Source organism: Alternaria novae-zelandiae (genome assembly GCF_023758075.1).
Source record: "Alternaria novae-zelandiae strain BMP 2774 chromosome Unknown scaffold_11, whole genome shotgun sequence".
Classification (NCBI taxonomy): Eukaryota; Fungi; Ascomycota; class Dothideomycetes; order Pleosporales; family Pleosporaceae; genus Alternaria; species Alternaria novae-zelandiae.
Genome location: NW_026056971.1, coordinates 493,248 through 513,430, shown reverse-complemented (window position 1 = coordinate 513,430; position 20,183 = coordinate 493,248). Strand labels below are relative to the sequence as shown.

Here is a 20,183-nt window from a genome sequence, read left to right as displayed (position 1 = left end):
CCTTGTGGATACGTAGTGTGCAAGGTATCGTTCTTGATTCTTCTTTTATGCGAGTAGTGCATTGTCGTTCTGTGACTATTCCAAGATTCATTAATGTTGTGCAAACAGTCTTCCGTATACAGCTTGTGGTTACTACAACCTCTGGCCTCTGCGGCTGGTACAAGTTATTGAGACTGCAGTAATGTCAGCAATGGCGTTCATGCGTGGACCCCGCATGTCGTGGTGTCACACAGCAGCACCTCCGCATTCACCTATCCCACGCTAGTGCAAACAATGATCCCTATCACTCAGCAACACTGAGAACACTGTGCGCGACACCACAAACACAATCCAAATCACAATCTCCGACAAGATGGGAGTGCTTGAAGACGCGCGAAGACTCGCCGACACCTACGGACCAGAGGCGGCGCGACATGTAGCATCTGTTGCAGACAAGGCATGGGCACACGGTAGCGCTTTCGGTCAAGAAGTAGCAAAACGTGCTGGTCCAGCCGCCGCAGACGCGAGAACTCATCTGGGCAGGCTCAGCAAGGAAGCGGGCGAACATGCCGCTCCCATTATCAGCAGTGCTTCGAAGAATGCTATGACACTCGTCCGAGCCGCCTATAACAGCGGCAAGCAAGGTCTTCACGCCCTGCCTCAAGTTTCAGAGGGACACTTAAGTGAAGAGTATGGGTGGAAGTTTATCACACAGTTTGGGGAAGACATGGCGAAACATCTTGGTACCACAGCGGGCGACTTCTGGGAAAAGCTAAGCAGCGGCGACATCATGCACGACATTGGCCAGTCCACTCTTCCGAATGTTGAGTTCACCAAGAAAGACCTTGCGGGATTCAGCGAGAGGCTCAAAGCATGGATTCTCGCCAATCCTAAACAGTTTTCCACGTTGCTGGCATGTATCGCTTCCGGTCCCATCGCCCTTGCTGTTACTCCCGTTATGCTGGGACTTGTGGGCTTCACACCCATCGGTATAGCTGCCGGTACGCATTAACTGCCTATCATATCCCCAGACTGGTATCTAACATATGAAATAGGCTCCACGGCTTCTGCATTCCAAGCAGGCGTCGCTCCCATCGCTGCGGGTAGCGCTTTCGCTATCCTTACGAGTGCCGCAATGGGAGGGTATGGGCTTGCAATCGTCCAGGCGATTGTTGTAGGCTCAAGCGTGACAGGAACTTGCGGTATCGCAGCCAGCGCATTCATGGAAGCTGTCAAGGAAGACCAACAGTCTAGGAAATCGAAGACGGAGTAAAAGCAACGTTGGAGAAGAGAGAGAGAGTACCAAGAACGGTACAACGGGAAGATGATGTGGTCTGTACGAGCATTCATTACTTCCCCAATGACAGGTACCCGGCCCGGTGGCCACATCGCAATCAGCTAGAACGTCAATCTGAAGAACATGAACAGCGGATCAGCGATACATGGACGACTGCGCCTTGTTCGCCCCATCCAACTCCAGATCAGCTCTGTTCCCACTGTGAAGCTCGTATACCTATGTCAACGTTAGCTCAACATCTCTCGCCGCGTTAGCATTTCGACATACCGGTTCCTGATGCGGCATCTCAGCCACGTGGTGGTACCCTTTGGCTAAATCCTGCTTCTGCCTCTCTTCCGCAATCTCGTTTTCAATCTCACGAGTCTTCTGCTTTGACTTCCGTCTTCGCAGTAGAATGGTCACTGCAATACCTAGCAGAGCTCCCACACCAGCGCCGACACCTACGCCGATACCAATGTTGCGTCCCGAGTTCGATTTGCCCTCATCTTGCTTCTCTCCGTTCTGGCCAGATAGGTTCGCTGCGTCGGACGATGGCGTGGGTTCCTCGCCCGTCCCCGTCCCCGTCGCTACCGGTGCTGCACTCCTAGTTATCGTGCTCCCGGTCGCAGAAGTTGTGCCCACACGTGAGGAAGCCGGTCCAGCACTTGGCGATGCCAGCCCCGCACTCGCAGAAGCTACTTGCTCGCCTCCAAGTTCCTTCGGAATCCTGATTCTTTTCGAGACGAGCGCATCAGCAGAGGCCGAACAGCACGCGTCGCTGTCTCCACAACACCAGTACTCTGATTTGGCTGTTCCGTCGCAAGGCGTCAATTGTGAGACGGAGTCTGCTAGATTCTAGTCGCTTGTTAGCTCTCTGAAACTTTGCACCCAGCCACATGCATAGCCACAAACGGGGAAAAGCAACATACCCCGTCTCTGCAGACATCCAAGCAACCCTCCCAGTTCGCATTCGCACAGTAAACCCGGTAGAAGTGCGTCCACGGCTCTGCCTCTTGGCCAGGTGCGCTGCTGAAGCCTCTGTTCTGACACAGCCCGTTCGGCATGCATTCATCCGCCGTAGGGCCGTTTATAACATCGCCGCCCGGTGGATTCGGCCATTGCGTCTGGCAGCATGTGTTGTAGAGTGGGGAGCCAGATATGGAGGAACAGCGCGAAGTTCCTTCGTCCTGGTGCGCGGTGCCGTTGGGGAGGAAGCAGGTGGGCGTGCTGGACGGGAGCGACGCTAGGAGGAGGAGAAATGTTGCAGATATCGACGCTTGCGACAACATGCCGGGCATCGAGTATGCGGACTGTACTCCGCAAAGGTTTGTTTTTTGTCGCTGTCGACAGATGGAAAGTCGAGTGGAGAGAAGCGGGAAGAGAAGAGTCTGAGGAGCGATCTGAGCGGAAATACACGAACGAAGCTCCCACTTCTTTCCTTGCACTGCCTGATCGTGATGCGAATAAGGCAAACCATCGAGCTAGGGTCATCCCGAATTAGCGTTGGGGTCGAGGGGCCGCGAAATTAAAATTGGATACCGTCCCGTCCCCTTTCGGGTAATTTCCACGACTCATCAGCGGCTTCAACCGTTGAATTCCGTTAGATGATAATGTCAAAGTGGGTTGTGGTCGCCGACCGTTCTGCAAAGGTAAAAATATACATTGAACGACTGTAGACTGTTGATGATAAGATGCACAAACGAAAGGATGGGGTATCTTGCACGCGCTGTAATGAAGGACAAAATCGCAACGCCTACCACAAAAGGAAATTATCTGTCTCGAGCGGAATCCTTCCGACTCTGCAAACACCAGCTCATTCATGTCTGCCGACTAAGCAGCAATTCCACCGCTCGGTCGACCCTCAGTCCGTCTCCCAGATCGGTTAACCTTAGCGCCTCTCGGGCCTGCTCGGCTGTGAAACCCATCTCGACAATCCGCCATATGGCCTTATCGGCCGTGTTCTCATGACTCCGAGATCCATAGATGTGGTGTTGTTGTTCGTGCTGTTGGAGGGCTCCACCTCTGGGAGTGGAGCTTCCGGCAGATGACTGACTACTACTCTGACGCATGTGGCGGCCACGGTAAGGCATTGACATGGGATGAGGGCGGAATGCGGGGTGAGGCGGTCCGGGTGGTTCGGACAGAGGATGATGTAATGGATCCTCGAGGATAGAAGGCATAGATGTGCCTGTGCTGTAGCGATGCCAATCACGACTGTTTGTCGCCGTGGAAGCGGAGGGTGTCGGCAGAAGCGGCTGAGCAAACATGCGGCGGGGTGGAGAGCTTGCGCTTGATACACTGCCCATGGTGTATAGATCGCGGTTGCTCTGGACTGTTGTGACCGAGGGAGATGGTAGAAGGGGCTGAGCAACCGTTCGACGTGGCGGTGAGGGTGTCCGTTCCCTGATAGGTGCTAGGATTGACGAAATGCTATGTCGATCATGGTTACTAGGAACTGTGGAGGGGGGCGGTGATGGGAGCAAAGGCTGAGCCACAGTTCGCCGAGGTGGTGAAGCTGTTCTGCTGGATGTCGACCTCGATCTAGGAAGAGGCACAGATGTCGGTATGTCTTCCACAGAAGATGATCTCAGTGCCGGAACATGAGTGATGATGTCCTTTCCCGGGCCTTGTGGTGGTAGAGGAGGGCGTGTCAAGTTTCGAATCACAGTATCCCAGTCTGACATGGGTCTTTCCCTGAGAACCATTGGTCGTTGCTCACCATTCCTTTTGCGATCCTTGAGTTCGTCAATGTGTTTCTGAATACGTATCTTGGACTGTTGGCGCTGCACGTCGCGGATTGAGATCTTAGCATAGGTATGCGCAATCTTGTCTTCGTAGACGCGTCGGGCTGCTTCTTTGAGGAAGTATTGTCGTGTACCGTCAAGCACAGGAGGCTTCCAGTTGACCCATCCGTTCTCCGCCGCAATAACAAAGGCTTTGGGATCCGAGGGGTGGAACGGGCCAGTGAGCTTGAGAACAGTATCAAGGCCAAAGGTGAGGAGGTGGTAGATCCATTCGTCTGGTCTGGTTAGCAAGATCCATGATTATGCAGCGGATAGACGAACCAAGCATCATCTCCTCGCCATCAATATCGCCACCACGAATGTCGGTGTTGTCGTAAATACCGGCTTGTCGGGCTTGAACTGTGCGCCCTTCGAAGTTTTGTAGCAGGACGGAAAGACAGGTCCATAGTTCCATCATGTCGAAGAGTTGCTCGGCGGTAAGGCCGCCTTCGTTCCCTTGCCCGAAGCACTCAGGTGCACCGACCAATGTGTCGCTCATGAGGTCTGTGCTCATCATGCTGAAGGTGCAGGTCGCCTGATGGACAAGCATACCACCATTGAGCCAGTCCATCTGCGCAACAATGTCCTCCTCACGTCCTTTTCCCGAGCCAAATAGCTTACAGAATGTCCATATGCGCCATAACGCATCGTCAACCCTAGCAGACTCGGCTGGGCAGGCGCTCATGAGCGCAGCTGATATCTCTGGTCGTACGAAGGACTGGCATTTCTCCATAATCTCCAACTTGATTGTGCGGATGACTTGGATGTCTCGCTTCTGGAGCTTGAGATATGAAGTTGGGGTGTACTCCTCTGCAGGTCGTGTCGTCTCAAGGTCTGCTGCAAGTAGAAGTTCGTGTCCAGGAAAGGCGATCTCTCTAAACTCCCAGGCTGGTGGTGACATCTTTTGCAAGGTAGATTTGATGAGATCGAGTTCATGACGTTTGAACACACGATAGAAGCCTCGGTTGATGGAGGCTGCGGCGAAAAGATCGTTGAAGTGATCTAGATGTTGGAAGATGTTGAGTATGACTTTCTCAGCTCCGTCAGACGTAATGGGTGGTTTGGTGGTTTTGGTAGAAACAGCTCGCGGAGAAAACACCAGGTCCACACTGGAACGCTTGTATTGCGGAATCATAAGTGTCAATGTTCTGCTCGTGCGAAAGGACTTTCGCTTCAGCTGTGAAGCGATATGGTCTCGCGGTAGACGGTTGACTTCAACAGTCGTCCTGGCTGCCAATCGCCGCCTGCTGGATTTACGCGGGACAGCCGGAGGAGGATTATCAGGCAGTACAGCATTAGCGAAATCTCTTCGGGGCTGGCCTGTAGTATCAATAAGCTTCCCGTCTCCAGCTGACGCCTGACGCATGCCCCTCCAGGAAGGGTTGCGTTCTGCAAGGGGCGTCCCATCCTGGGCAAGCATGCGAGGATCGCTGTTGCTGCCAAACGAAGAAGCCAGTTGAGCGTGCAGGTCGAACTCAGCCTCGCTCAACGTAGGGCTGGACGCACGTGGAGGGATTGGAAACGCTTCAGTTCCTGAGGGTTTCGCCTCGTTGATCATGCCCATACTTGCATCCGCGGCTAAGTTCTGCCGCGGACCGCTCCGCTTTGAGGACCTTCGGTTCAATCGTGGCTTGCTCTGAGCTACATGGAGAGCACAAGTTGGTTGGAAGGGGAGATTCTCATCGCTAGAGGACGGGTGGATGTATTCTCGGGGCGCTATCGACGGCGGTGCATGGGATTGGCTCCCGTTGAAAGATAGGGTGAGCTCAGAGCGAGCATGTAGAGTACCTCTAGGCGCCAGGGTCTGGCCACTCGGAAGATGCGCTGAAGGTTGGCAGGTGCTTCCTTGTGTCGGAGATTTATCGACCTCCACGCTAGTCTCTGAAGAGTGGTTGCTGTGCAGTGATGAAGCATCGCTATCTTGCGACTCGTTACACGAACTGTTAGACTCGAAGCTACTCTTGAATTGGTTCGGTGTGTATCGCGTATTCACTGGAGCGGTTTGGCGGATTGTGTGCTGTGTTTGCGGATGCGCAAGTGGAGATACAATGGAATCTCGTATGCGATGGTGGCTTGCTGACGGAGGCGAGACCTCGTGGTGGCTTTCGAGATCGGTAGGGCCCGTTTCGAGGAATGGAAGAGCGGGCAGTGGCTTTCCACAAGGGATTACCACTTGTATCTTAGGCTTCGCAGCCGGATGTCTGGCCCCGCTCGGAATGTTCTTCTTGTGCTTAGTGACCGTTTTGCGATTCTTCTTTCGCCATTGGATTTTGCCGTGCTTATATGTGCCGATGGTGCCTACAAGCGATGCGTGGCTTGATGCCGACAGTCCACCTGCAGTATTACTGGCTCCCGTTGCGACCACTGCCGAAGCAATGCTCTTCCGTCTCCTACCCCAGATAGATGTTGATCTTGAAGGCAACGGTACGGTCAAACCTGCTGACGACGGTCGGTTGCCGTCATTGCCGTCCCTGCGACCCTCGGTCGCTGTGTTGTGATTGTGAGAGGGGAGAGCCGCATCGTCTTTAGTACTTTCTGGAACTGCGCGTAAGATGGTAGCTGACTTTTTCGGCTTTAGCTTAAGTAAAGCTGACATCCTTCTCTTCAGTGCGCCAGGTGAGGCTGATCACTCAGAGCAATGTGTCAACATGGGCAGGTGGGCTTGAGCGGGTCGATTAGTGACGTATTAGGCTGCAGAAAATGTACGAGTAGCAGTCTGGAGTTGCTGAGGGTGAGTAGTTGGATAAGGGATCTCCCATCGAAGCCGTGACTCGGGCATGGTGGCAGGGCATGGACTGTATATCGTCCGAAGCCAAGATAATCATAACCTAAGGCACTGCTAGACACCACCGAGCTCCATGAATAGCCCGGCCGTGGCGTTCCGCACAGAAGATGCATGCAGCGCCCGGCGAAAGCTGAGCTGAGTGAGATGAGATGGAGGCCAACTCCGAGTGGGCGGACAGGACAGCATGGGTGGGCAGGCGGGCGAAAACCCAATGACGCACGCCCCCGGGACATGTACGGCTCCTCATTGCGCAATAAACGTTATCACAAGGATGCGTTGTAGTGAGGCATAGCAGTGGGGAGCAATCAGAGACATCCAAGGTTGTTGTGTTTTGGCGCTGGGGCCGTGCTATTTGCGGCGCGACTGCTTGCTCAGCCCTGGTGCCGCACTAATTTGGGGCCATTGTGCCGGACACGACGTCCGCCTCGAACTACTCTATAAGCACTGCGCCTTATTGATGCACCAGGCACACCTCATGTATGTCGAAACCCCACGGCACCGTGCATCGAACTCCATCTCGTTTCAGCTTCTCGACCCCAACATCACTGATCATTTGCATCTGCCTGGTCCTTGGACGACTAGCGGTGATCCAAGGTTCGCTCTAGCTGTGACCATGACGTCGCTGACGTCGCTGACGTCGCACTGCAAGGAGCTGTGCTGGCCTTACCAGGGTGAGGCTGTTGGCTACACAGAATATCTTCAACCGAAGCGGAATGATCAGAGACCTCTGGAGAAACCTGGCCCCTCCAGACCCTTCGTGTAAGGCGTGCGCATGCGAATAGGAGTGGGCGTCCGGCGCGGTGATACACACTACGGCCCACACGGACTTCGACATCGCACATCTAGTGCCCCGATCAACTCTTAGTCCGCACATGATCGAGGGTCCGTGATTGCGACCCTGTTGCGTATCGTTTGATTGCCGGTCACATCCGTGACGGTGGTTTCGGCTCGTATCATCGGAACCTTTCTCAGATCTTCTGTCAGCTTGGCCTTGTAACGCGTAAGGAGATAAGAGGGCATCAATCCAACCGCTTATATGTCGTAGCGACCCGTTGCTTGGAGGTCGTACTTGCTGGCTTTGATAGTGTGAGAACGTGTCAAGGCTGCTAACATTCAAAGGTTGGCATAGAGAGTCTTGTATTCCGCTCCCACATTTCGGGTAGTCAACACATAGTCTATTGGAGGAAGACAACACGCTACACGCTGTGTAACGTTGCGCACAGAGCTGGAACCCCTCTTTGTATTCTGCGCTAGTAACGGAGACCGCGTATCTGATCCAGAATCATCGTGATGTCGAAAAAGTTTGAATCTTCATCTCTTCTTTCGCAACCCAGCGCTACTAACGCTAGCGATCGCTCTAGATCCAACGGCGGGAGATTGACATTTAGCGAGATATGGATGCCAACCAGTGCACAGAGCAATGGCAGCGCACGATCCTGAAGTATATCAACCGTATTGCAATTTCTAGACACGCTACTGACTAGACTCAGGAAGAGCAGATTGCTCAAGCAAATTCAAGAGCGGTATGGGCCTTAGCCTGTCTCAAAGGCTTACCACTGACCTCTCAGGATCGCCGATGAAATCAAGGTCCCCCGCATCACCAGATCGGAAAAGCTCAACGTGCTGCAAGATTGGAAAGGCGTCTTCACGAAGTGAGTCTGGTTTGTCTATGGTCGTAGAAGTGGTCGCTGATACCGCCAAGTCAAATCAAGGCCGACCTTGAACAATGCTCCGGTCAGCTTCTCGCGCCGCTCCTCAGCGAGATTCACGCTTTGCTTCCGCTGGAGGTCCGTGAGAATATTTACGAGCATGTCTTCGACATCAGCAAGCCGATAGTCATCCCAAGACTGGAACATCCCAAGGTCGAGATCGTGAACGGAAGATTGCAACCTGGCAGCGCTGGAGCGAGCGAGCATGCGAAAGCCACGCGCGAAGAGCTCAATCCGTTCATGCAGGACTACTGCTTCTCCGTTGCTGTGATGGGTTCACCAACCAGTACTGAATTCCAGAACCTAGCGCTTCGCAAAACGCCCTTCTACTTCCGCGGCTCCAGAACCAATCTAAACGTTAGACAGCTACTGAATACCGAGATCCGGCCGGGGGTATACTTCCGCGATCTTGTCCGCCATCTACGTGTGTACCTTCGCAGCAACGCCGCCTTTCACGAAGCCGAAGACATTGCAGCGGGTGCGGACAGAGCTCAACTAGCAAGCTATTCAGAATATGTCACACTCGACGTACCGTCAACATGCGCGATGTATCTTGATCGCCTAGAAGGGTTGGAGACGCTCAATTACACAAATCATACTGTTAGGCTGGAGCTTTGCTTCCTTGCTCCCACAGCAGGCCCTGGAGGAATACTGCATGAACCCAGTATCAAACGTAATCTGTATGAGATGATGGGATCGGTATACCGTCGTGCGAGGGATGGTGGCGCAGACATCAAGGTACGGTATGAAAGGTCCAGCACAGGAGGTGGAGAAGACTGGACGGAATATCTTGAGAGGGACAGACGAGACACGGTGCAGGTATGTTGTGCTGCTCTGACCATGCCTTTTAACAGGACGCTGACTTCAGCTAGTCCAAACAACAACAACACGCGTTCTGCGACGGCCTAATGGCAGCGTCCGCGCTCCATGATCTGTTCAACGCACCGATACTGGTCTCTGAAGCGAACATAAGCTGGCAGCACGGCTTTACATTCAAATACTTCAATGAGTGTGGCTGCAGCCCGTGCACGCAGGATAGATTGAGGTGCTCAACGGGCGTGGTACACTGCTTCATGTATCCCACTGGGATAATCTAGGAAGATGAATAGATGGCCATATTCCGAGGCTAATAAGTTCAACTGTTAGACGCTAGAAGGGAGATACAGGTGTTACAAAAGCTACTACCGAACACGAGCAGTTGAGCAGTTCGTGAAGTTGATGACATTCAATGATACTGCCGTATATTTCCGATTCTCTCAACAAGAATCCAATCGTCCACCCTATGCCGTCATATCCAACACAACCCTACCCTGCAGCTTGCCCGCATGCATCTCATTGAAGATATCCGAAAGTTTATCCATCTTCTCCGTCCTGAAATGCGTCTTAACAATACCCCTCGCGGCAAACTCCATCGTCTCGATCGCCTCCTTCCTTGATCCTACCGCAGAACCAACGATCTGCAGCGCCTTGGCGACCATGACACCAGGGTTCGCGCTCTTGATGGGTACGACGTCGCCCTCAGGGATACCGACACATACCACGCGGCCGCCGAAACGAAGTAGGTCTACGGATTGAGCGTAGGCCATGTTGTTCGCTGTGCAGACGACGACGGAGTGAGCGCCGAGACCGTTTGTCAGTGCTTGAACGGCTTCGACCATGTTCTCTGTTCCGTCTACGGGGATGAAGTGCTCAGCGCCGCTTTCCATGACGATGTCTTTCTTGGAAGAGTGGTCGATGCCGATAACGCGGTGGCCAATTCCCCTGGCACTGAATTGCACGGCCAAGTGACCTAGTCCGCCTCCGGCACCCGATATCACGACCCAAGCACCTGACTCGGCGTTTGTCTTGCGGAGCGCGGAGTAGACGGTCACACCTGCGCAGAGAAGCGGTGCCGCGGCTGCGGAGTCGAGGTCGGCGGGGATGGGCGTGACGTAGTTTGCGGGGGAGAGGACGTATTGTTGGAAGGTTCCTGGTGTGTAGTATCCTGATACTTTCTGTTTACCCGAATTAGTGATCGCAGTCCAGAAGTTGGTCATAGGTATAGGTAAAACTTACTCCTGAGAAACACGAAGCGTCCATACCCGCCCTACAAGCCTCGCATGTCTCACAAATACCCGCCATCCATTTGATACCCACACGATCTCCCATCTTGACTGCCGAGTTCTCGGTTCCAGGTCCCATCTTTACGATCTTGCCTACGCCCTCGTGACCACCGACTTGTCCGGCTTGTGTGGGGAAAGGTAATGTTTTCCACGAGTTCATCATAACGCCTAGATCGGAATGGCAGACACCAGAGTGTGTGAGATTGATCAAGACTTCGCCGGCGCCGGGCTCGGGCATGTCGAGATCGACGATTTTGGTGGAGATAGAGCCGGGCGCATCGTAGATGGCGGCTTTATATTTGGAGGGAAGGGACATGTTGGACGGTTGATGTAGTGTACCACTCGATGTAGAGACAGTTCGGACGAGACGCTTCGGGGAGGGGGAAGGAGCAGTCAGGATGGGTTAATTGAAGACGGATTGAAGCAACCCGAGAGACACCTCCAGTACATATACCTTTCCCCGCACCAACACCCAAGCTCCATAACGCGTCGAGCTACCCTGACTCTCCCTTAGCTAACGACCCTATCTCTACCCCACACCAGCCCCGTCTACGGCCTTCCAACACAATAGATACGAAGTTACGCACACGGAAAAAGTGCACAACCCTCACCCACAAACTACCTCACCCATCTACCGGACCAATAACACTCTTGTCACATTCGGACCGCCATCCATGCCCAGCTGTACCTCACGATAAACACACGCGTCAGCACGAAGTATCCACAAACCCAAGGTAACTACCTAAAGAACCGAAGCCGAGGCAAACAGCTAAAACGCGTGACCACACGTAGCTGAAGTTTACCCCGCACCCGCGATTGGGGGGCAAAGCTGTAAGTGGATTGGGAACGAGGGACCAGACTAGACTACGTCAGGCGGGATGCATGTGAGCGCGGATGTGGGGTTGAGCCAAGACGTCCGAAGTTCCGTTGCTGCACATATGAGTAAGCTAGGCGTATAAGAAGTGGATTAGGTCGGAGATTGGGATGTAGCAAGGCGTGCAGTCGATCTACAAGTTTTTTTCCCTGGTGATACAGTCGGTGGTTTGGATTTTGCGTTCCTGTGTGTATGGAGTCTGGGACAGTGGGGTAGAGCTTGTGGTGATGCGACTGTGGCAGCTTCAGCCACTGAACTTTATTGTGGAAGGCGCGTCATCGTGGCCAGCACGTGGGGTCGAGACAAACTCGTTGGATTAGAGCAATGTTTGATATGTATACGAAGATAGTGGTTGTGAAGGGGTCGAGATAGATCTAATAGACAGCTATAGTACAAACTGTCTGCGCCCCATCCAAAGCACCCATTAAAAGTTCAGCAGCGTATGCACATGCTGCGTAGCACCTCCCTTTCCTTCTACTAGAAAAGCGTATCGAAAAGTGGTATAGTACAGAATCATTCGCGCATGTAAGCGTTAAGGGCGTTAGAAAGGGAAAAACTCCCAAAGGACAGAACACCTTGGGGACCACTAGATGATCAGGATATACCACGAAATTCCCAATGATGCTTCTCCGTTCCATGCTAGAAATATGTTGTGCGCCGTATGTGAAAATTTATGCACCCTGATTAGTTATGAAATGGCTGGCGAGAAGCTCGTCAGCACTGGGACGCTTCTCGTGATCGATGAGGAAGGTCTGGGCCAGGAAGGTTCGAGCATCGTCGCCAGCGTTGTCTGGAATGGTAGGGCTGGCATCACCACTACCACCGATCTTAAAGATGGCTTGCAGTTGAGTGCAGTTGGGATGCGGGTGGCTTCCCGTAAACATCTCGACAACCAGGCAGCCGAGCGACCAGATATCGGCTTTGCGGGTGTAGGCTGTCTGTCGAACGACTTCTGGTGCCATCCAGAAGACTGAACCTTGAAGGGAGACGCGCTGAGCTCCCTTCTTGCCGCCACCCAGTGTAGAGGCTTCAATGCGCTTGGAGATACCGAAGTCGGAAATCTTGACTGAGCCCTTGTTGTCGACGAGGATGTTTGCACCCTTGATGTCGCGATGGATGATATCCCGGGAGTGAAGGTACGAAAGACCGGTCAGAATCTGGCGTACGAAGTTCTGGATGAGGGATTCGCCGAGCGGGCCGTAGTTCACCAGCATGGTTGCCACGGAACCACCTGGGACGTACTCGAGGAAAATGTTGAGATGGCTCTCATCTGAGTTGGAGCCAAGGTACTGCACGATGTTCTTGTGCTTGAGTTCTCGTAGCAGGCCGATCTCGTGTTTCAGGGCTTCCACCATGTTTGTCTTCCTGCTGTCCATCTGGGAGGCGCCAGCTACAGAAGGAAGCTCGACCTGCTTGACGGCCATGAGCTCACCGGTGACGGCATGTAGGGCAAGGTAAACGCTGCCGAAAGAACCTTGTCCGATGAGAGCTCCCTTCATGTACTTGACGTTGTCCCAGGAGTCCTGTTCGAGATACTCGGCCAGTTCATCGTCTGACTCTTCGCCATCCTCAGCAATGGCCTCAGAAAGGCGTTTGTTGAGTGAGTCGCCGTTCTCGGTGTTGCTGCTACTGCTACCCGTAAGGCTGCTACCCCCGTCGTCGAAGTAGGATTGTAGAGTGGTGTTGCCCTCCGGGTCTGTAATGGCAAGGGTATCCGATTCACCACCAAACGACACATATGATTTTCGGTTGGGTTCGAGAGGTGACTCCTCGTCTAGAGGTTCCAGAACAGAAGATGCCATAGAGTCACGGTACCCAGATTGGTTGGGCAGACCAAGTCGCATGACCGAAAGTGGGCGAAGTGGGCGGGCTTGAGCACCACCTTGGAGCCAAGTGTCGGCGATGGATGGTAGTGGCGGCGCATCCTTCAGGCTGGAAGCAACGCTGAAGTTGGATGCCATCGATAGACGCGAGGCTGCGCGGCTGAGTCGGTGAGAGCGACGTATCGACATGCGGACGGTCTTGTCAATCTCATCTTTTCCGACGTCAGGGAAGTAGGAGGTCAGGTCGGATGTAATGAGCTCGCTGGGAGGTCGAGCACCGTAGAACTGCTTTAGTTTCCGGGCACGAGCTTGGAAGACTGGTGACCTGTTTGGATCAGAGGGTCCTTCCAGATTCTGGGCTGTTGAGTTGATGTGGCGTTCTCGTTCTCTCGCGGATGTTGGTGATAGAGGGTAGCTGACAGCAGCAAGGGACTCGCCCGTGAGCTTCTCAATCTTGATCTGGCTGCGATTGCTGGACGGCACGTAGACAGTGGAGCTTTGCTGGAAGTTCTGTTGCGCGTAGATGCCAGCGGCGGCCTTCAGTTGGTCCTCATCGGGCTCGCCAGCGTGGACCTTGCGAAGTATCAACCGTCCTCTTTCGTGTCTGTTGGCGTCCTTGACGAGTCTGAAGAGCTCGATGTCACTCAAGCGTTCAGATAGCGATGGGTCCGGCTCTGGGCTGTTGAGGATGTAGAAGCAGTAGTTCTTGACATGGGCTGTGTTGAGGTGGCCCTTGGTCAGGGTCTTCAGCATGACCTCCTCGGCCGTCTTGCAGCCTTCGATGTTCACGACTGAGGTGCGTCCGCCATCGTAGATGACACGGACTAGCGCCTTGTCGTGTGGCAAGATGGCGCTGTTGGTGGCACTGTCCACACTAGGACTCGCACGAACGTGGTGGGCGAAGCGGGCTGTCTGTGGTGTTTCGGTGGGTGTAGTGCGTTGGTTGCGCGAGAACTGGGACGCGATGTTGACGGAGCTGCTGGAAGCACTGAGGGGATGCGCGCCGTATGTCTTGTTGCCAAGCTCTTTGGGGCTGTTCATTCCTCCCTGCCGTTGTGACCGAAGGTTCCGGGTTTCTTGGTCGACGAGAGGAGACGCGGGACGCGAGGGAGGTTTGGCACCGTATGCGAAGCTGCTCAGGTCGGAGTTCATGATCTGTCTCGACATGCGCTTCTCGGTCCGCGAGCTGACGGGGTTCGAGTTGGAAACGGGAGGATTCGATCGTGCAGAGTAGAGCGGGCGGGGAGAGCCAGAGGATGGCGGAGTGTATGCGGCGTTGTCGAGCGTGGCTAGCGATTGCCTATTTGACGTGCGTCTTGAGGCTTTCTTGTACTCCTTGTTGCGCAGCTGCTTTGCTTGCGAGCCGATGCGGACGCGGTCGCCGACCTTCTTGATGCCCATGTCCTTGAGATGGGTCTGGTCCATCTCCATGAGGTTCTCGCCGTTGATGTGGTTGTCTGGGGATGTCAGTGGTCGCTAGCATGATGGGCTTGGTGACATACGCTTGAAGAGGTCGACATACTGGGCGCAGTTGATGCGCTTCAGCCAGTCACCAACTTTGTCCTCGTCCCAATGTCTGTCCATGTTAGTGATGGACATGTGGCTGGCAGCTGTGAGGCTCACCTGATGGCGTCGGGAGCGTCGTATATCTCCGAGAACTCTGACTCGGTGGGAGAAGCAAACATGGACTGCTCGGCCCGTGTATTTGAGGCATGGCTGCGGTAGCCGGAGAGGCCGCCGTTGTATTGGGCGGACGACTGCGAGGCACTCCCACTCATGGAGGGCGCGGGATACGGAGACTTTGCGGCGAGCATGGCCATGTGTGCGGGTGTTCGATGTTCAAGAGTGGTAGACTAATTAGGTAGGAGGTAGGGCGGTTGTCGTACGTCGGTCGGTCGGTCTGTTCACGCTATCTCATATATGCATTATGGTTGCTACGCGTGCCAGGATAGAAGAGGGTCGTAAACAGAGGGCGCTGCGGAATGTAGGGTGCGGTAGGATGCGGTGTTGGCTGCGGGTCGCCGGCGTCGTGGAGTTGGGGTGGGTTGCGGGCGGACGGCCTTGTCTTTGTGGAATGGGGGTTTCGGGCTTCTTTATTGCGGCGTACACGGGCGCCCGGGATGCTGGCTCGGAGAGGTCGACGAGGGCAGAAACAAGACGCGGGCTCGAAACAGAGGATGATCCCGTCGTCTGCTGAGGGCCAGCGCGAGCGCGGAGACACCTTTTGCCATGGCTCCAAGCCTGAAACGCTAGCGGGTTTGGGGTCACGGCACTCCGCCAATCGCACGCGCCCCAACTCGGCGCTGCCACTGACGGCGCGCCCACACGGCATTGTCGCTATCAGCGCACCCAGCGACACACCACAGTCACTCAAGTAGCCTCCCGCGCCCTCATCAAAGACGCGTGTTGAGCTTCATGCACCCGTTGCTTTGCACGTATCCGTCCATCGTCGCGTGTTGGGCCAGCGGGCGCTTGTATGCATGGGGCTCCGGCGCCGTTAGCGACTAGCCCGCATCTGCCTCACCGCAGACCGACTTAATATAATCTTGGCCGCCTCGCAAAGATGTTCAGGGACTGCCTCGCCAGCTGGAAATAGTTGCAGGCCCTGTATCCATCCCGGTACCTGTCACTTGTCATCTATCTGCCATTCTGCTCGACCTCGTGTTTCTGTTTGCTGACTCTGCCTGGCGCGTTACAGACCGCTGCAACGCGTGGACAGGCAACATGAAGATAACTGGCGCCTACGCATGCTGTGCTGCTTCACTGGTTCTGCGCCTGTTCTCACGCACACTGTCTCACTTCAGCCGCCTCACTGCTCGTCACTCGCGCCCCACCGGCACCGTACTGTGGGAACTTGAACAGATCACCTACAGTACTACAATGTACAATACACAGTAGAAAGCAAAAAGAATTTATTATTCATGCTAGTCGAGAGTATAGACACGTACAGCGCGAATATCAATGCAGTATCTTAACTTGCTTTATTTGTAGTACACATGTTCGGCTCCTCTTGTATGAGCCCGTAACCGCCCCGATGCGCATAAGCCGGCCGTCTGATAAGGCGTCCTCATGCCACCGGCTCGGCACCCCTTTTGCGCTGTTTCTCATAAGGTACACGGGGATGAATGGGTTGACTGTCATGCCGTGACCTGCGCGCAGTGGCCAGCAGCTGGCAGCACCGTGTGGTTGAAACAAAAGGCATGCAAACGAGCGGAACATCGCCGTCACTGACAGCTGTCGCTACCGCGCTCAACGTGCGCTAGAAATGACGACTACTAAACCAAACAAACATAATTACCGCCAGTCCGCGCTCATCGTGCCCCCAATCCTATGCCCCAATCCTCTGCTCCTGAAGATCCTCTGCCTGTCCTGAAGATCCTGCCCGTCTCTGCCCCTCGGCTGGGGTCGACTGCAAATAGACGTGATGACGTCCTGCTATTCCCAGGCCACAGTATGACGCAGCACTCGCCCTGCACCCAGCCTGCGGTGCGGCACGTCGACGGCACTGCACGTAGAACATGGCCTTTCACAGCCAGTCAAACCCCCTTCAAGACACGCTTGTCCGACCTGCTGCTTGTTGCCCTCCTCACACTCTCCCTGCCCAGGGTATCGCTGCCTTAGAAAACGAAAAGCCCGCAATCCACCGGGCTGAGCCGTGTTTGTCACCACAGCCTTTCTGCCAACATCTTCTTTCTTCCGTGCCCACATCTCCATTTTGCTAGTCTTCTCCAGCAACCTGTCACTGTCGCGCGTGCATGGGATTTCTGCAATAGCAGCAGCACCTATTCGCTGCGCTCCACAAACGGTCGCCTACTCGACAACTCTCACTCGCAACGTCATACTGCAGGTGCTCCCGAGCGCCTGCCATTGGGCTCCAGCATGGCCTACCGCGACCAACCCGACCCTCACCACGCTTCCTACGTATCGCCCTTTGACAAACAATACTACGACCGCGGGAGAAGCCCCGACTATGGCACGAGACCCAAGTCTCGCACTGGCACCAATGCCTCCGACTCTCAGCCTCGTGACTCCAGTCCCGCCTGGGACCGCCGCAGTTTCGACAGTGGCTCGCAGCCCATCCAGCAGCCACTGAAGAATGCCATCGGACACGCCTTCGACAAGTCTGATGCTGCGCGGGTCGTCGACCCAGATCTCATCGCTCAGATTACGGAGCAAGTGAAGAGGTCCGTCTTGGACGAGATCAAATCAAGCGGCATGGCTGGTGCTACACAAGCACAAAACATTCCCGTCTCCCCGCAGCAATGGGTCCCGCCCTCGCCAGTGTCGACATCCAACTCGATTCCGCCTCGAGACGTGTACACCCCGCCATCTCCAAAACGCACCGACTTCTCAAGCCAGCAGTCTCCCGAGCGCGACCCCTTGTATCGCGACCCACTGCTGGATGGCAATAGCGACCTGCCTACCCCGCGTCCTGAGCGAAGCGCACCAGTAGAGCGAGAACGGCCATCTGCGCGACCGGGCCCCGCGCCCAGGATGATGACCGAAGACTATACCCCGATCGAGAAGATGTGGCAGCGACTGTTCGAGCCAGACGGTCAGCCTTTGCCTCGCCTTGGCCAGCTCTTGCGTGGACTGGCTCTGCACTTGGTGCGTATTCAGGATGACGGAGAGATCATGCGCTAACGACAATATAGATCGAAGACTACGAACCCAAGCACAGTCTAGTCATCTCCCCGGCCAAGATGCTCAAGTTCTATGAGGAGGTCAAGCTCAAAGATGAAATCTATCCATGGCAAAGTAAGCAGGCGCATGCTCATGCTCTCAACACATGCTAATATATGCAGCCATCTTTGGAGACCTCTCGTATTCCGCTCTTTCCAAAGTATACCGCGACATGCGATGCCAGCACCATCTCATCCAAGAACATCCCGCAGAAGCGCCTTACATCCCTGCGCTTACTCCCGAAGGCTTCCAGGAATGGATGACGACCATGATCCAGGCATATCCCGACACAGAGTACGAACGATTAGTAAAGGCCATCTTGGACATGCCGATCAGCAACGCAGACGATCGGAAGGAACGGTTCCCGAAAGAACTTCCTCGTAGGATGTTCCCGACCATCGAGAACCTACACGCGCAGCAAAGATGCGCTGCAGCCTTGTCCGCTGAGGGTGTTGGGCCGCTTCGTAAGGCACCTACCTTCCCACCGCCGCCGCCCAAGACCCAAGCCCCTCCCCCAGGGCCCAGTCTTGAACGCGAACGTAGTCCATATTCCTCGAGGCCCGAAGTGAGGCCAATGGACTTTGAAGATGAGCCAATGTCTACATCCGTACCTATCGAGCGGGAGCGCAAGCCTTACTCAGCCGCTCCTGGTGGCGGAAAATCCTATACCGAAGACATGAGCTCCAGCACCTACTCTGATACTTCCGCCAACGAGAAGCGTCGACGCGCGCAATCGAATGCCGGTCAGGGACCGTGGGGTCCTCCTCCTACGGACGCTCACTACCACCAGCAGCCACCTCCCCCTCGTGGCCCGAACGTCCGGCCGCGAAGCCCAAGCTTCTCCAACTTCGGCACTCAGTCTGATCCCACGGTGCGCGACATTCCCAGCAACTACTACGCGTCCAACATGCACAATCCCGCAGATGATCCCCATCGCCGCCGGGAATCTGACAACAAGAGGCACACCCGCCAACGAAGCGGTACCAATGGCATGGGTGCATCTTTCGACTCTCAGGCCCGATCGGTGTACGACGACGATGATTACCCGCGATCGAGGTGGAACTAGGAGAGATGAAGAAAACACGTCACGACTACACCGGTCGCTACTTGTCAGTCATGTTGCTAGATGACGGGCTCGCATTGCGCCCACCAAATTTATGACTTTACGACATATACCCCGAGTTCCCCGGTCGTTGCAGGTATTTCCTTTCTGCTTTCGGTGTATATTCGGTTTAGTAAGAAGTCATATTGTTTTCTTGAATCTGTACTGGTTTCGTCACATACCCTGTTTTTGTTATGATCTCCTTGTCTGGTTATTTTGTCGAAAAGGACGGTCGCTGTACAACATACTACGCAGGTCTTTTTGGGAAAGAACCTGACACCTGCTCTTGCCGTAACTATCTCGCGATGCAAAGTCACCCAATCCATGAAGTATAAAAGTCATTCTCACATATACATATGACTTGTAAAATCGAAGTTCGTATAGTGGACATGTGCATGTCAACGCTTTCATCTCATCCGTACCCCATTCTGCTGTTATGACCCCTCCTCTTCTACTTAGCCTCCTCGTTCTTCTTTCCCCTAGCCTCATTCTTCGACTTGGTACTAGCCAACTTCCCAACCCACCGACAAATCCCCACACCCATCTTCACAGCCTTGGCACGATGTGTCTTTGCCAGCCGCGCTTCTTCTTCTTTGTCGAGATCAGACATGGATTTCAGCTGCTGCTGTGACAGGATGTCTGTGAAGTCTTGGGCTGGTTTGGCTGATGTTGAAGACCGCGACATGTTTCCAGCTGGAGAAGTTGCAGATCGGGTTGAGTGAGTGGAGTGAGCTGAGTGAGTGGAACGAGTGCTATGTTGATAGGAAGAAGGGTATCGCGGTATAGGTGTTCGGTGAGGAGTAGCGCCAAACTGGATGTGAGAATGTGCTGCAGGTGCGGTAGAGGTGTTAGACGACATGATGAGTAGTGGTTGAAGAGTTGTACTAACTAGCAATGAGCAGTTGTGAACCCTTCTCTTTGTGGTTGCTTTGATTGTCCTAACTACAGCAAACAATGTTTAGTAGATGAACGGGGACAAGGCAATAATGTCTTGGGGAAAGGGAGGTGAGTGAACAACTTTCTTGTTATATCAGCCGTGTGAATGTATGTATTACTTGTACGCGTAC

General features: G+C 54.3%; 7 protein-coding genes across 7 annotated transcripts; 3 read left to right on the top strand and 4 right to left on the bottom strand.

Moving 5' to 3' along the window:
- Window positions 1-352: 352 nt before the first annotated feature.
- J4E88_005960 (uncharacterized protein) lies at window positions 353-1,252 on the top strand (the record flags this gene model as incomplete). The annotated part of the gene is made up of 2 exons (XM_049399591.1): window positions 353-980; window positions 1,035-1,252. The coding sequence occupies 2 exons, from the start codon at window positions 353-355 to the stop codon at window positions 1,250-1,252; spliced, it is 846 nt and encodes a 281-aa protein (XP_049254604.1).
- Window positions 1,253-1,411: 159 nt separating this feature from the next.
- Window positions 1,412-2,157, bottom strand: J4E88_005959 (uncharacterized protein; the record flags this gene model as incomplete). The annotated part of the gene is made up of 3 exons (XM_049399590.1): window positions 1,412-1,492; window positions 1,544-2,110; window positions 2,152-2,157. The coding sequence occupies 3 exons, from the start codon at window positions 2,155-2,157 to the stop codon at window positions 1,412-1,414; spliced, it is 654 nt and encodes a 217-aa protein (XP_049254603.1).
- A 1,546-nt stretch (window positions 2,158-3,703) lies between these two features.
- J4E88_005958 (uncharacterized protein) lies at window positions 3,704-5,334 on the bottom strand (the record flags this gene model as incomplete). The annotated part of the gene is given in 4 exon segments (XM_049399589.1): window positions 3,704-3,796; window positions 3,811-4,274; window positions 4,321-5,186; window positions 5,330-5,334. 4 exon segments carry the CDS (start codon window positions 5,332-5,334, stop codon window positions 3,704-3,706), a joined length of 1,428 nt encoding a protein of 475 aa, XP_049254602.1.
- Window positions 5,335-8,217: 2,883 nt separating this feature from the next.
- Window positions 8,218-9,441, top strand: J4E88_005957 (uncharacterized protein; the record flags this gene model as incomplete). The annotated part of the gene is made up of 6 exons (XM_049399588.1): window positions 8,218-8,264; window positions 8,314-8,346; window positions 8,392-8,475; window positions 8,526-9,010; window positions 9,291-9,351; window positions 9,405-9,441. The coding sequence occupies 6 exons, from the start codon at window positions 8,218-8,220 to the stop codon at window positions 9,439-9,441; spliced, it is 747 nt and encodes a 248-aa protein (XP_049254601.1).
- Window positions 9,442-9,812: 371 nt separating this feature from the next.
- On the bottom strand, window positions 9,813-10,950 carry J4E88_005956 (uncharacterized protein; the record flags this gene model as incomplete). The annotated part of the gene is made up of 2 exons (XM_049399587.1): window positions 9,813-10,526; window positions 10,588-10,950. 2 exons carry the CDS (start codon window positions 10,948-10,950, stop codon window positions 9,813-9,815), a joined length of 1,077 nt encoding a protein of 358 aa, XP_049254600.1.
- A 1,229-nt stretch (window positions 10,951-12,179) lies between these two features.
- J4E88_005955 (uncharacterized protein) lies at window positions 12,180-15,151 on the bottom strand (the record flags this gene model as incomplete). Its single annotated transcript, XM_049399586.1, has 3 exons — window positions 12,180-14,788; window positions 14,834-14,907; window positions 14,955-15,151. The coding sequence occupies 3 exons, from the start codon at window positions 15,149-15,151 to the stop codon at window positions 12,180-12,182; spliced, it is 2,880 nt and encodes a 959-aa protein (XP_049254599.1).
- A 2,059-nt stretch (window positions 15,152-17,210) lies between these two features.
- On the top strand, window positions 17,211-19,080 carry J4E88_005954 (uncharacterized protein; the record flags this gene model as incomplete). The annotated part of the gene is made up of 3 exons (XM_049399585.1): window positions 17,211-17,939; window positions 17,987-18,089; window positions 18,137-19,080. 3 exons carry the CDS (start codon window positions 17,211-17,213, stop codon window positions 19,078-19,080), a joined length of 1,776 nt encoding a protein of 591 aa, XP_049254598.1.
- Window positions 19,081-20,183: the final 1,103 nt, after the last annotated feature.